We start from the raw sequence: 15521 nt of genomic DNA, 5'->3' as shown, positions 1-15521 counted from the left end.
TGGAAGTGTTAAGATGTGCTAGCAGATTTAAATGCACCAACACATTTTAGCTAAGCTACAGCCAACATTTTTTAAGCAGTTACAGCAATGTTTTTTTCCCTTTAGGGATAATGTTTAATAAAGGCCAACTTGTAAGCACTCCTGTTAGTGGTAAATGGCTTGTCTCATCCCTCTAACTTTTACAACAGGACAAGCTGTCTTTCAGATGTAGAACAGACTTATTAGCAGGCTCATCGGGTGAAAAAAATAAAAAAACACGAATGCAGCCATCACATCTAAGAATTGGTAAGCTGCAATGCAAAAAAAAAAAAACGTTTGCTTTAATACGGCTTAAAAAAAGCCCTTTTTAAATAGGGAGAACAAAAATAACTTTCCATTTATTGAAACAGATAAAAACAAAACAAACATGGACAATCCACCGTCGAGGGTCCCGTTCACCATGGCATTAGAAACAGGCCTGTGAAATGCATTTTTGCAGCTCGTCAAATGCCTAATAAAGCAGCCTGCAAAGAACATGGACAGAGCTGTGGAAAAACATGAAGCATTTGTGTAGCTGTGTGACGAAAATCAAGCTATAAAGTCATGTGTGGGTGGAGTTGAAGCTAGTCAACACCTTCCATTCAAGTCTATGGCAATATGCCCTAAACATGCCCGTAGCGTTGACCAAGGCGAAGTGGAAGGTGGAATATCAGTGAGGCAAAAATATATATCACTTGGAGGGCATCTGTAGTGTATAACGTGCACTAAACATGCAAAACCATGCATTAACGCTATGGGCGTATTGGGTTGTATTACGGTCAGCGATGGTATTTTTTAGCAAGCGTGAAATGAAAAGCATTACCAAGACTGGAAGAGGGCTTAGAGCTCCTTGGTTTTCTTTGGCATGTTCTAGGTGAAGCCCTAGAAACAGCCCTAAAACACATTACAATTCTGCTTTTTAATTTGCTGCCAATTTAAGGGCTTTACAAGTGCCTGTGTGTTGCAAAAGAATCTCGAATCATGAAAGAGAAGATCTAACACATAGGCCAGGGATATGCAATTAGCGGACCTCCAGCTGTTGCAGAACTACAAATCCCATGAGCCATTGCAAGACTGACAGCCACAAGCATGATATCCAGAGACAGAGGCATGATGGGACTTGTAGTTTTGCAACAACTCGGAGGTCCGCTAATTGCTTATCCCTGACATAGGCCATACATGGGTTGAACTTCAAAATAATTTTCTTTCAAAACTCTTATCTAAGAATTGTCATTCGAAAATGACACCATTAGTGGGCTGCAGCAACAGCCAATATCCGTGCGGCCATTGAATGAGTAATCGGGCATGTTGAAATTTTTTGAAAAACGATATTTTAATCAATGGAGAATCGTGTGAGAAGCGTAATCTAAAAAGAAATGTGCAAGAAAATAAAATTCACAGAAAGATTCCCAGCCACAATTTTGAGGTGAAATGGTTTGGTTGGTCAAATTTCAAAATCAATGTTGGCACCATCGGATGATAAAAATGTACAAAATTTATGATTTTCAAAAGAAAATTCTTTCGAAATTTGACCATGTATGGTCAGACTTGGATCCCTTTAACACTGAGGCGCTTTACAGGTGCTATTATGCTAAAAATAGGGCGTGCAAAGCGCCACTCCTGTCACTCCAATGTGAAAGCCTGAGGGCTTTCACACTGGGGCACTGTGCTGGCAGGATATCCAAAAAAGTCCTGCAGGCAGCTTCTTTGGAGGCGTGGAAATCAATGGACAGCTCCGGCACTTAACCCTTTTTTGGCCACTAGCACGACAGTAAAGTGCAGCTAAAAATAGCGGCGCTTTACCGCCGATGCCCAGCGCGTCTCATCGTGAAAGTGCCCTTAGGAGCTCTTTCACAAATGCGGACCGTTAAGGTCCGCCTGTCAGTTTTTCAGGCGTACCTAAACAGACACTCCATGCACCTCTATGGAGTGACGGATGTCAGCTGTGACATGTCCGCCGACATCCGATCCGCTAAATGCAGACGGATGGAAACCCTATTTTCCATCCGTCTGGCGGCTCGGATGAAACAATAAAATAAAAAAAATGGACAGGTGATCCCCTATAGAGGAGAGCGGGGCTCTGACAGGTCCGTCCTTGCACAGTGAGCAGAGAGGGACCTGTCATCAGCTGGCTCAGCGGGGTGAATCCGTGCTGAGCAAGCGGAGTCTGGTCAAAACAGAATTTTTTTTAGGGGCTAAAGGGCTAGAAATAGCACTTGTAAAGCGCCTAAAAAAACAACTCCCCTGCAACCCCAGTGTGAAAGCACCAGTGTTCACACTGGAGCGCTGCACCTGCAGGACGTTAGAAAAAGTCCTGCAAGCAGCATCCTTGGAGCGATTTAGTGGTACACCATTCCTCCACTGCCCCTGCCTATTGAAATGAATGGGCGCCGAAGTGGGGGTTAAAAGCTCCTCGCTAGCAGCCAAAAAGCTCCACTTCACCACCGACGCAGAGCGGTGCCGGTGTGAAAGGGGTGTTAATGGCCAAACTATGAACATTATGAACAGATGCATATTAAAAACAGACATGTTGTCCACTTAGAAGGCTATGATAAAAATACTGAAAGCCACTAGAAAGAGACCCACACATTTGTATACTCAACACAATGAAAATATGACAATAAAATGATCAAACATTGTTAAATTCATATCGGACATTAAATCATTTGCAATTTAATTTTAAAAGGAGCAAGGCTTGGCTTCAGCGGGGGAGGAGGTAGGCTGCAGCTAAGGTCCAATTAAGATCTTCAAAAATAAGCTCCAGGCAAACTGATAAATACACAGGTGATTAAAGGGAAAGGCTTTACCTGCCAAAAAATTTTTAGATCTCAGGGAGGAGTAGATGGTTAACAGTTCTGCCAGACATGGCTGTATTATGGGACCTGACGTTTCTCTGCTGCTTAATTATCACTTAGGGCCCTTTCACACTGGTGCGTTTTCCCACGTTTTCGTGGTAAAAATAGCGCTATTAAAACGCCCCCCATGCCCCCTCCATTGAAATGAATTAAAAACCGCTTTAAAAACGCGGTAAAACACCGCGATTTTAATTAATTTCAATGGAGGGGGGCATGGGGAGCGTTTTAATAGCGCTATTTTTACCGCAAAAACGCACCAGTGTGAAAGGGCCCTTAGAGGACTCGACCCTCCCTCAGCCTGAGATAGGACAGTAAAAAGGAGGAGGAGCTAGATGAGTTCATCAATCTCTCGGGTCTGTCCTTTTAACAGCATGAACCCAGATAGTACATGAGCTCTACAATGCAAGTGATTGGCTCCTTGTCCTATTTCTTCCTCTCCCAGTCTGAGCTTTGCTGTATTGCCGAATACAAAAGGTTGATAGTCCAGGGCTTGACAAATTTTCTTTCAATCTAGGAGCCAGTTATTTTTTAACCACTTTCACCCCTTTCCTGCCCAGGTCAATTTTCGTTGTCGCACTTTGCACGACAATTGCGCAGTCATCCAATACTTTACACAAACATTAGGATTTTTTCACACAAAGAGCTTTCTTTTGGTGGTATTTAATCACCACTCGGTTATTTTCTGCTAAATAAAAAAAAAAAAATTCCCCCTCACTGATGATGCGGCACTGATGGGCACAGATTGGCAGCAATAATAATCAGTGTGCATGTCCCTTTAAAAGAAAAGGCGGTTATCGGCTCTCTTTTCCTCTCCTTGTGCGGTCAACATGAGGGAGTGACAAAAACCAGCTTCCATTTCATAGCTGATCACGTGGTAAAGCGCTGCTGATTGGCTCTTTACCTCAATCTGTAAACAGCAGTGTTCACTGGGGGGGTGGCCACCACATTTTCCTTCATTTTAGTTATAAGATTTTGCAGTAATTTTTCTTCTTCACTGATGAGGCTGCCCTGATGGGCACTGATTAACACTGATGATGCTGCATACCCAGTTATCAGCTTTCCTTGCAGCTGAGGAAAGGAAAGGTCTATAATAAAAATGTGTTTACATGTGGTCAGTCATTGACCTCGATCTGCGATCAGAACCGGACGACCACGCTGTAGCCTTCTTTTGGCCATAGCGCGGTTGGTCAGTGGGGAAGCAAAGGCGGACGGCTGAAGGCGTGAGGACGCAATTTCTACTTGACATGATTTAGATTTTAAAAAGGTGCTTGCAGACTGCGACTGGTTCAAGGCTAAAAATAGAAATTATATTGTGGGGACTTCTCACCACTGGGGTCCCCTGATCCCAGCATGTGATTTGCAGACAAATACTGTAGACAACATTAAAACTGAACTCCAGTGTATATAAAAAAATATATATCTATCACCACCCCTTAGACGAGCACACCAACTCATCCCCATCCCATAGCAGCCAAACACCTGTACCTCCCCAATTGCATCAAGGGGAAGAGGGTCCTTTCTACAACACCTCAAAATGGGGGCAGGTCTTTGCCGCCTTCAGACTGCTGATCTTGCATATGACGTCAAAGCTGAGAGCAGTGGAACAGCTGTTTTTTTGGGGGGGGGGGGATTAGGTCGCACATCAGTTTTTGCAACTCCACATTTTATTTTTTATTACATTTTTTAATCTGCAGAAGCCATTTTTATTTTTAAACAGTCAACAAATATCACATTCTTGCAATATGCTTAACTGGGGGAATTCTGTACACAGTGCTGGTGAAGAATTCCTCCAGAAACCCAACTTACTACTTTGAGGATTATCACGCTAATTTTCTCAGACATCTGTGTAGAGCACAGCCCCTACAGTCGGAGTTCAATTTTTTCTGAGAGATTAAGTGATCACAGACAAAGATACAGATGATCCTCTTGTTTATTACAGCACTACAATAGTCCAGCTATTGAAATTAAGGCAGACCCTCCCATTTCCAATCACATTGGGAAAAGACATAGTAAGGTAAATATCCATTTCTACTGAAGAGAGTTAAAGCAGAATTCCAGGAATTATTTTTTGCATACATAAGTCAAGCTCAACTAGACCAATGTATCCAGGAGCGATATCCACATGGCCACTGGGCATGCTAAAAATCTCTGTATGCATAGATAGCTAGCCAGCATTCAGTGAAGCATCCAGGGGTGCCAAAGGTCCAAAACAACTGCAAGAGATCCATCCAAGCAGGATTTGTGGGGATACAAACAGGCTGGACACTCAAGGAGAAAGATACGAACAGGAAAAAAAAAATGGGCTTATTAAATAGAGAACAATTATATCCACGTCGCATTGGAGGACTGCAAGTTGGGACTCTAAGAATCTACTAGTGGGATGCTTGTGAGAAGTGGTCAGTATCAGCACCCATAGTGGGAATGTGTACCTATAATTAATGAGTGAATAAAACAGTTTGAGATAGATATCTAGATATAGATACATCTGTGTGTGAATGTTATAGCACACTTTCATACAGCGATATATATGCTCGTGTTTGGTGTGCAGAGGAAGACATGGGAGCAGCATCCAGATCATGGATAGCACTGTATGCAGCATGGACTGTGCTACAGTGATTTTCAGCGGCCCTCTCAATATTACACACAGTATTGACACTTACAATGAGCCAAGACCGACCAACCTAAGTATAAAAAAATTCATGGAGTTTTGTTTTAATGGTACTTCAAATGAAGCTTGCTAAAAATTTTGAAATTATCCATTCTGGGTGAATATTTTTTTTTTATTCATTTAAAAAAGGTGTGTAAACTGGAACGTACCTCCATCTCTCTCTCGGACCCTGTGAACGTGCATACTCTTGGCCTTCCCATGTCCAGCACTGTCAGCATATTTTTCAGGGCTGTCTGATCTTCGCATCTTGTTTGGGGGAGATGGATCTGTAGAGTCACGCATTTTGTCATGACGGTGTTCACCACTGCTTGGGTGTCCCTTTGATGAATATTTGAGTGTCTGAAAAGAACAAAAACATAAGCTCTCTAAATATTCACTAAAACAAAAAGACAATACTTGTGCAATTCAAATTTTTTTCAATCACCATTTATACAGGGTTAAAAGGGACTAACATTTGAGTATTGGATATTTATTCCAAATCACGATCAATGCCATTGATTGCTTATCTTATATCCAGAGAGTATGTGTAGGATGAAAAATGATTGGTCACGTGAGCCATTATTCAAAATTTAAAGAGCTTATTTTCTTAATGACCCAACTTATGTCTTACCCCGCACCTAACCTGCAATATGTTTAATAATCTATTGACTGAAGCTTCCCCCCTTTTCCTCTACCTTTTGACTATTTGATCGACCACTATCCATCCAAGTGTTTCTTACGATTCACCCCTGGACCCCAGCGCTGCTAATTTGTTACCAAGCTGTACTAAAACTGCACATGGTTACGCTTTGTTTTAGTGCACAAATGTAGTAGCCACTCTGTCAATTGCATTCTCGCATTAAAAAAAAAAAAAAAAAATTATTTTTAAAGTGCTTATTTTCTAAGGCTGGGTTCACATATGTGGATTGGATTTGGGTGTCCCCGCGTCCTATTTGCATGACAGGAAAGTGTGACCGGCTCTCAACGGAGCCGGTTCACAGAGGTCCAAGGCGGGCTGGATTTTAGAAGGGTCCTTCCTGTGCATCTTTCAGTTCAGGTGCGAATTCAGGCGTAAATTCAGACCTGAGTCGCACCTGAACCAGTGAACAGGGATGCAGCAGACCCCATGCTGGAAACCATGGCCGAAGATGTGTGAACCCGGCCTAAAAGTGCAAGGAAAGGAATTATCTTTTTTACAATCAGAACTAAAATCATCAAGAAATCTAAATTTCCCTACTCCAGTAGTTGGCTTACTGCCTCAAGAATTATGCATACAGCTTGCATACCAATTACTGGAAGTCTGTTTGCAATGACAGTCTTATCAGCGCACTCTGGAATGTAAATCTCTACAAAGATAGGTTTATAGTTAAAGAAATGCAGAGGAACAGACTAGTACAGGTCATGCGATTATAATAAAGCAAAACCTTTCAATCTTTGAATTTCAATATCTAGAGGAATCCAAGTATGGACCAGCAGTAAAGCTTGGTTAATGTGTGAAAGGAACACTTAAGTAAATGTTTGTCTTTTATTTTCTAAATCGGTTCCTTTAAGCTGGTGCATTGTTGGTTCACTTGCCTTTTCCTTCGATTTCCCTTCTAAATGTTTTTTTTTTCTTTGTTTGAAATTCTCACTATCTGCATCTCCTCAGTAAGCTTTCCATCATCTGAGCGGTGGAAAGTCATTTAGAACAGCTTACTGAACACCTTACTGAGGAGGAACAGGAAGTAAGAAATTCAGACAAAGAAAACAAAGAAAAATACATTTAGAAGGCAAATTGAAGGAAAAAGTTAAGTGAACCAACAATGCACTAGCTTAAAGTAACCTATTTGGAAAATAAAAAACTAACCTTTACAACCCCTTTAAGCAGGAAAGTATTGTTTTTTTTCTTTTGTCTTTAAAAAAAAAAGTGAAGTTCGTACGTTGGGGTCACAAAACCTACATCTAAAAATAAAAAATAAAGTAGTGCCAAATTTCCAAGAAAATTTTATAAAATTGTAATATTGCTAGGGCTTAGCAATTGGCTGCTAGAGCAAAGTCACTTGCTACTCCATACTGAGAAGCACCAGGCAGTGTGGTTGCAGGACCAGCGAGGTGAATATAAGGTTGAGGGGCCCTCTACAGAGACACTATCACTTCATCCTGTACAAGTAAGCCAATAGTACCACACTGCCTTGTGTGCAGGAATGACTATTTAAAGCAACAGACAGCATTGCCTGTAAAAACTAAAGATGATTTTAAATTGCTGATCTTTACTACCTGCAAATGTTGCACTCTTGGACCTGTAGTTGCCCATTAGATTTGTGCTCTTACTTTGCATTAAATCAATTTAGACAGATGCATAATAATCTAATGCTCAATCTTAAAAAGAGGAGCATATATTAACCAATTAGATTCTAGCCTTTATATTCTAGTAAAGAACAAAAATAAAAAGCTTAGGATCCAGCATGGTGGACAAAGCAAATAAAAGAGCGTATCTAGTGAAACCACAAACAGCATGAACGATGTGCAAAGTGCATTAACCCAAACTAGCAAACCAAATTTAAAAGGTTTTGTGGAAAAAGTAATAATCTGGTATATGCAATTGCGACTCAAGTCATACTGTAATTGGTTCAAAATTACTTTTCCTTTTCAATCTGCAGCTCTGTCATTTTCTGTAAATTGCAATATGGCTACCTAGAGGTGTTCTGTACTTAGACTGTGTACAGTACCCCCCCCCCCCCCCCTAGAAACAATTTCCTGCTTGTGTGATTGGCTCACTGATTTTCCCAGAAGTCTGCACCAAGATACAAATCAGATTTCCCGGCATCCCCTGCAACAAAAATGTAATTTTTAGTGGAATACTCCCAATAGGAAAAAACATCTAAAGGGATGCAAACCCTGCAGCTTTCCTCATTAGAGCCCTGCACGTGCAGCAGCTGATTGATAAATGAAACCACTCTCATTAGATTCACTTTACACCTACACAAGGATTTCTTCAGAAAAACAAAGGGTGGGAATCTGCATCAAAGTTTGTTATGATCCTTGTAATGTACATAGATCACCCAGAGGGAAAAGTTTTTTTTTTTCCCCTCAACGAAAGTTGAGTTACTCTTTAAACCAGAGCTTTGCATCAAACATGCTTTTGAGTAAAAGGTTCGCTGTAACCTCCTTTCTGAAGCAAAACATACTTGCCATTCCCTCAACTTCCTGCAGCTTTACTCTGTTAACAGGTGCAAGAGAAACCTCCCTGTGTAATCTACTAGTCACTTATCTCTCAGTTTACGCATACCTAAGGATTCTACTGGTGCCACCACATGGAGAAAGTCACATTCCAGATCCTTCACAAGCATAAGCAAAACACATTTTTATACACAAAAGCCCTAAATTAGCTTGCAACTGTGCAGGAAATCCTCAAATAAAAAAAGCAGATAATACTAAATTTAAGTGTCTACCATTAATTCCCTCTGGCTGTCACATTGAGGCTTTGGCGTAAAAGGGAAACTAAAGTAAAAAAAAAAAAAAAAAATAGATGTGCGAAAAGGCAGGATCTTTATTGCAGAATTGAAACATCTCTTCTGCAATAAAATACACTTACCTGCCTGTTTGCAATCCTTTGTAGAATGTACACTGAGCAGGTGTGATGTTAAGACTGCCGAAGACAGGCAACTAGGGAAGAAAATGCCTTGCAGGTGTCAGAACGCTGAAACAGGTATTTTTTACTTTAGTTCCACTATAAATGCCATTGCCTCAGAACAAGTATACATACAGTAAATACAACAATGGCAGCCCCTGTAGTTTTCTCATGACAATCATTTTAAGACTGCTGGGAAACATCCCATTCCAGCAAAACTACTTCACATTTGCTATGGGTACCACTAACAGCAAGTACAAAACATCTATTATGATGCATCCCGAGCCTTGCAGCCTAAGTTTTAGATGTTTCATATACATTTTTTACATCAGATGTCTTCTCTTATGCTCAGTAGCTAAGGAGCTTTAATATGTTATCTTAGAAATTGGGTTTTTAGCCATGTTAAAATAAGAAAAGACATGTTTAAAATAGGACTTCTCAACCATTATTTTTTGTTTTGTTTTTTTAAAAGTACTTTAAAACAAAAAAAGTAAAATGTTATCCATTTTAGTCTTCCAAATTCAAAATAAATTATTGCCAGAGATACCAAAGCAGCCCCTAAAACTATCCTGTATGCTGGACATTTTATTTCTCCAGAAATTTCACTTTTATCTATTCCCATACTGATATTAATAAGTTATGCTGGTACAAATAATTATAACATTTCCCTATGGAAAACAAAGCTAAATAAGATGCAGTTGGATGATGTACTGTAGGTTCTCCAGTAAAAAGTCAGGTACAGAATGTGAAGGAACTGTCAAACTGCTAACAATTACCACCGTCAGCTGGACATGCTAGGCTAAACAGGTCTCTAGAAACTTCAGATTTACTAATCCAACACTAAAATCTAGAGTGGGGCATACAGAGTTTGTGTTCATGGTTGTTGCCAACGTGAGCTTAAGTGCTTGAGCACACCATTGCTCAAAATCAAAAATTGTATACAAAAAGCTGCATCTGACCTGCTTGTCTGCAACATAGATGAAAATCAAGTATGACATATGGAGGCAGCTTCAGAACTGCACACAGTGTACCAGCAAGGTAAATCTGCTGACCCGAGTTTGATGTGCATTTAACTCGCAGGTAAACACTAGTGCACACAAGCTATGGCTGGGATTTAGGACTGCAACCCGCCAGTCATAACCTCATGAATAGTGAGATACACAATATGACAGCTATAGTGGGGATGCAGGAAGCGCTAACTATCAGAACCAACACTGCACACTGGATCTTCAAAGTTTTACATTAAATTATCTGTAGGGCTCGGAAAGTATAAACTGCCAAGGCACCTACAATTACTACCAAGCACCATCCTCCATCCAGATCAGGGGTCTTCTAACTATGGCCCTCCAGTTGTTCAGGAACTACAATTCCCATCATGCCTAGTCATGTCTGTGAATGTCAGATTTTTAAAATGCTTCATGTGGAGTGTAGTTCTAGCACAGCCTGAGGGCTGTAGATTGAAGATCCCTGCTCCATGATGATCTATTTAGTCTTCCTGCAGAATTCTCTTTGGCAGGCCCATACTAAGAACTGCAACTCTGGATCAGCCAGAAAACAGGTTTAGTAAGCATAAACTACTGCTACAACAAATACCAGTATGTACTCTGCTTCAAGCTATGGTTGCATGCTGGACTTTGCAGTGCTGCATCTATTTTTAATAACAATAAATTTACACTAGTATAAATAGCTTGTTAGAGCTGCACGATTCTAGACAAAATGAAAATCACGATTGTTTTGCTTAGAAGATCACGATTTTCGGCATATCTTTCTCATTAATACAAAAAAAGTTGGACTAACTTTACTGTTTAGTTTTTTTGTTCAAGTGTACATTTCCCTCCCAAAAAACTGTGTTTGGAAAGACAGCTGTGCAGATACAGTGTGACAAAATATTGCAACTTTGACCTAAAAGAACTAAACGTAACAATGTTTCCTTTTATCTCTCAACAATGAGTAATGTTGATAAACATTTGCCAGACTGTTTTTATTTGTTTTGACAGCTGTGAGTGACCAGAGAAATGCGCCGCACTTGTTAGGCCCCTTTAGGTCCGCCTGTCAGTTTTGACGGCAGACCTGAACGACCGCTCCATACAGTCCTATGTCCGCTGACATGCGACCCGATCCGCCAAAATCAGACGTATTGGCGGATCGGATAAGATCTGATGAAAACGGACATGCTGTCTGTTTTCATCAGATCGCTCCATAGGAGAGAGCAGCGCTGCACAAGCCACTCCCTGCTCAGTGAGGAGAGAGGTGCTTGTCATCCACCGGCTCAGCGGAGATCAGTAAACAGATCTCCCGCTGAGTTAGCAGGCTACGGAGTCCGCCTAATGTGAAAGGAGCCTTACATAGAATCGTGGTAATGCCAGATTAAGATCATGGGGGGGGGGGGTTGAATCAAGATCACAAATTAACAATCGTGCAGCTCTATGTACATCACATTTTTACACATTAAAATGAATGTAGGCGAAATACACAGGCTCTCTAAATGAAATTAGGAACTGAAGGAAACTGTCCAATTATTTCATCTTCCATCCTCCTAGGTGTTTCCCACTCCTGACTGCTAGGACCAATGCAGTCACTCGTTACTTGCAGAGTGGCCCATGGACCGGACTGTACAGTACTGGGAGTGGGGTCAGTGCCTCATTTAGTCTTCTGTAGCATGACATGATGAGTATTACGTGCCGCCTAGGGGGCAAAGACAGGGGCCACAGTTGAGCCCCCAATACTTTGCAAGTTGACCACCACTATCCTGGGTCAACTGTGCAAGATAGGTGGAAAAGATATCCAAAACATTAATAAAAATCTAGGTTGGGACATTTACTGGGATTTAAGACCACAATTCACCAGCCATAACGAGATATCGACTTGTGTGTCCCACTGCTAGGTATGGTGAGATAATTCAAGTGCTGTTGATAAAATGATGATCACCTAAGGCAATTCTGACCACCACTAGGACACTGATCACATGTAACAGAAAGTTGGGTTCAGTGAGCAAAACTGCAAAAGTACCACAACTGGGGTTAAACAATTAACATAACGCACACTGAAGCCAGCCATAAACTGTTCAAATCTCATCGGGTTCAGCAGGAACAGGCCTAGATTAAAACTTTGTATGGGCAGACAATGTACCAAGTTGATTGATCTGAATGTACCAAGTCGAGTGATCAACTTGGGTACGACCAATCTGCCGGATTTACTTACAATTATGGCTGGAAGCTGCTATAGCCAATTGCAATAATCACTTTCATGTCGGGGATGGCCTTTTTTCAAACCAGGACAAAATTCTGCAAGAAATTTTGGTGACACTCAGATCACCTGCAACAGGCAGTTAGGCTCAATGAGAATCAAATGCATAGTTACTACAAGTGGGGCACTACAATTGCAAGCTCCTCTAGGTCAATGCTGCATGCTGGACCATGTACTTCAACAGGGTCAGCTTTCTCCAGATCTACACCTATGATACATCAATACCCTAAAGACTCATTTCACCAGGATAAAATTCTGGAAAGCACTAGGATGACAGATCACCTGTAACAGAGTTCAGTTCAATGAAAATCAACTACAGCAGGGGTCGACAAATCCCGGGCGCCAGGTCGCCATGGCGACTAGAAATAGGGTCCTGGCGACAAAAAAAAAAAAATTTTTTTTTTTTTTGTGAGCTGGCACCATCTGGTGGTGAGCCGTTGGTATTACAAGTTATTACCACCAGATGTGTAAGCTGGCGCCATCTGGTGGTGGCCGTTGGTATTACAAGTTAAGCATTACAAGTTAAACAGCAATTCTAATGTAATTTTTCACTATTTTCACTGCCATCTTCTTCCCTCTAACTAGAACCCCCAAACATTATATATATTTTTTATCCTAACACCCTAGAGAATAAAATGGCGATCGTTGCAATACTTTCTGTCATGCCGTATTTGCGCAGCGGTCTTGCAAGCGCACTTTTTTGGGGAAAAAATTACACTTTTTTTAATTAAAAAATAAGACAACAGTAAAATTATCCCCATTTTTTTTAATATTATGAAAGATAATGTTATGTCGAGTAAATTGATACCCAACATGTCACGCTTCAAAATTACGTCCGCTCGTAGACTGGCGTCAAACTTTTACCCTTTAAAATCTCCATAGGCGACGTTTAAAAAACTCTACAGGTTGCATGTTTTGAGTTACAGAGGAGGTCTTGAGCTAGAATTATTGCTCTCGCTCTACCAATCGCGGCGATACCTTACATGTGTGGTTTGAACACTGTTTACATATGCGGTCGCTGCTCACGTATGTGTTCGCTTCTGCGCGCAAGCTCGTCGCGACGGGGCGCATTTTCTGGCTCCTAACTTTTTTAGCTGGCTCCTAGATTCCAAGCAAATTTGTCAACCCCTGAACTACAGAGGTACCACAACTGGGGCACTACAACTGTCAAACACACAAGTACACACTGCATCAATGCTGCATGCTGGACCATATAGTTCAACAGGGTTAAGACTTAAGACACTTAAGACTCTTCACCAAAATAAAATTCATGAGAGCACCAAGATAACACTAAGACCATATATAACCAGGTGTTTGGTTCACTGAGTATTAAGTACTGGGGTACTACAATTACCAGCATGCATACTGCTCTAAGCCAATGCTGCACCAATGTAGTCCTCCAGCAGAATAAGCTTTCCCAGAGGCTTTTATTAATATTTTAATCTCAAACTGAAGACCTTTCCTCGTCAGATCACATGTAATATGAAGTAAGGTTCAGTGAGCACCAACTAGTTACCACAACCGGGGTACTACAATTTTCAGCAAGCCCCCTACTCTAAGCCATTGCTGAACACTGAACAATGTAGTGCTCCAGCTGAATCAGCTTTCCCCAGGACCATACTATTAAATCTACTACACTGAAGAATCTGTCCTCACTGGGACACAAATCACCTGTAACAGGAATTTCAGTAATCTCGGAGTACTGGGACAGGCAGGTGTAAATGGACTTTTGTCTGTTTACACCCACCTACCTCTGAACTGGTCCACTAAAAACCAATGGAAGAGGATCCGTCTTCCTCCTAGGTAGGTTGGATTGGAGGTAGTCCGGTGTAAATGGACAGCGGAGTCCGTTTACATCCGGCCACCGATGGGGCAGAGTGGGCTCTGTCCTTGTCCGCTCTGCAGAAACAGAGCACACGGATTTGTCATAAGCTTGCTCTGCTCCAACCTGGGAGTGGATCCCCTGCCGATTGGAATGGAGTCTTCTCCATAGCGAAGATTCATTGAGCATCAACTACAGAAGCGCCACAACTAGGGCACTACAATTACCAGCAAGCATGCACCTCTAAGCTAATGCTGCAAGCTGGATCATGTAGCCCTCCAGCAGAATCCACTTTCCCCAGGCCTAGCCCAAAATATTAATCTAATAGGCTGACGACTTATCACCAGGATAAAATTCTACTATAAAATAAGCTACTAGGAGGACACTAAGATGACTTCTAACAGGAAGTTCAGTTAGCTCTAAGGTACTGGGAGGCACCACAACTACCAGCAGGCACGTTCCTCTAAGCCAACTCTGGACCATGTAGCAGAATACACTTTCCCCAGACCTATACTAATTATATATCTACTGCACAGAAAACACTTTCTCCACTAGGACACACTTGAACACCTGTACCAGAAAGTTCAGTAAGCTCAAAAGTACCAATATATTTATCTAATATGCTAAAGTCGCTTTCCCCACCAGGACACAAAGATGACCTATAACAGGGAATTTGGTTTAATAGGCATTAACCAAAACACTACTACAACTACCAGCATACGCACTAAGCCAATTGAGGACCATGCAGGCCCTGTAATTCCTCCTGTATCAAATTGTATTGTAACTGTAGTGTGCGCCCTCATGTAAAGCGCTGCGCAAACTGTTGGCGCTATATAAATCTTTTATAATAATAATGTAGTCCGACAGCAGAACACACTTTCCCTAGGCCTATACCAATATATTAATCCAAAATCCTGAAGACACTTTCCCCACCAAGACACTCAGATCACCTATAACAGAGTTCAGTTTGGTGAATACCAAGTATTGGGGTACTATAATTACTAGCATAGACACTTGTTTAAAGCGGAGGTCCGCATTTTTTTTTTTTTTTTTTTTAAGTCAGCAGCTACAAATACTGCAGCTGCTGACTTTTAAAATAAGGACACTCACCTGTCCAGCGCGCCAGTGATGTCGGCACCCGAAGCTGATCTACAGCTCGGCTCTCGGAAGCCTTGGGGCTTCACTTCCTGGTTCCCTACTGTGCATGCGCAAGTCGCGCTGCGCAATCTGAATGGTCCCCACTTTCTTCTGGGACATGTGTTTCCCAGAAGACAGGGGGGGTGTAGCGTAGATACCGCAGACAATGTGGCTATCTATGCCCGG

General features: G+C 41.5%; 1 protein-coding gene across 2 annotated transcripts in view; it reads right to left on the bottom strand.

Moving 5' to 3' along the window:
* LOC120940039 (WW domain-containing adapter protein with coiled-coil) overlaps positions 1-15521 on the bottom strand; it is a gene marked incomplete at its 3' end in the record, with an annotated part of 68342 nt that overhangs the window by 48984 nt on the left and 3837 nt on the right. For both annotated transcript variants that reach the window (XM_040352593.1, XM_040352592.1), the window contains 1 exon segment: positions 5691-5880. In XM_040352593.1, coding sequence (XP_040208527.1) covers positions 5691-5823 — 133 coding nt within the window.

Source organism: Rana temporaria, chromosome 5, assembly GCF_905171775.1.
Source record: "Rana temporaria chromosome 5, aRanTem1.1, whole genome shotgun sequence".
NCBI lineage: Eukaryota > Metazoa > Chordata > Amphibia > Anura > Ranidae > Rana > Rana temporaria.
This window is presented reverse-complemented; position numbering and strand designations above follow the sequence as displayed.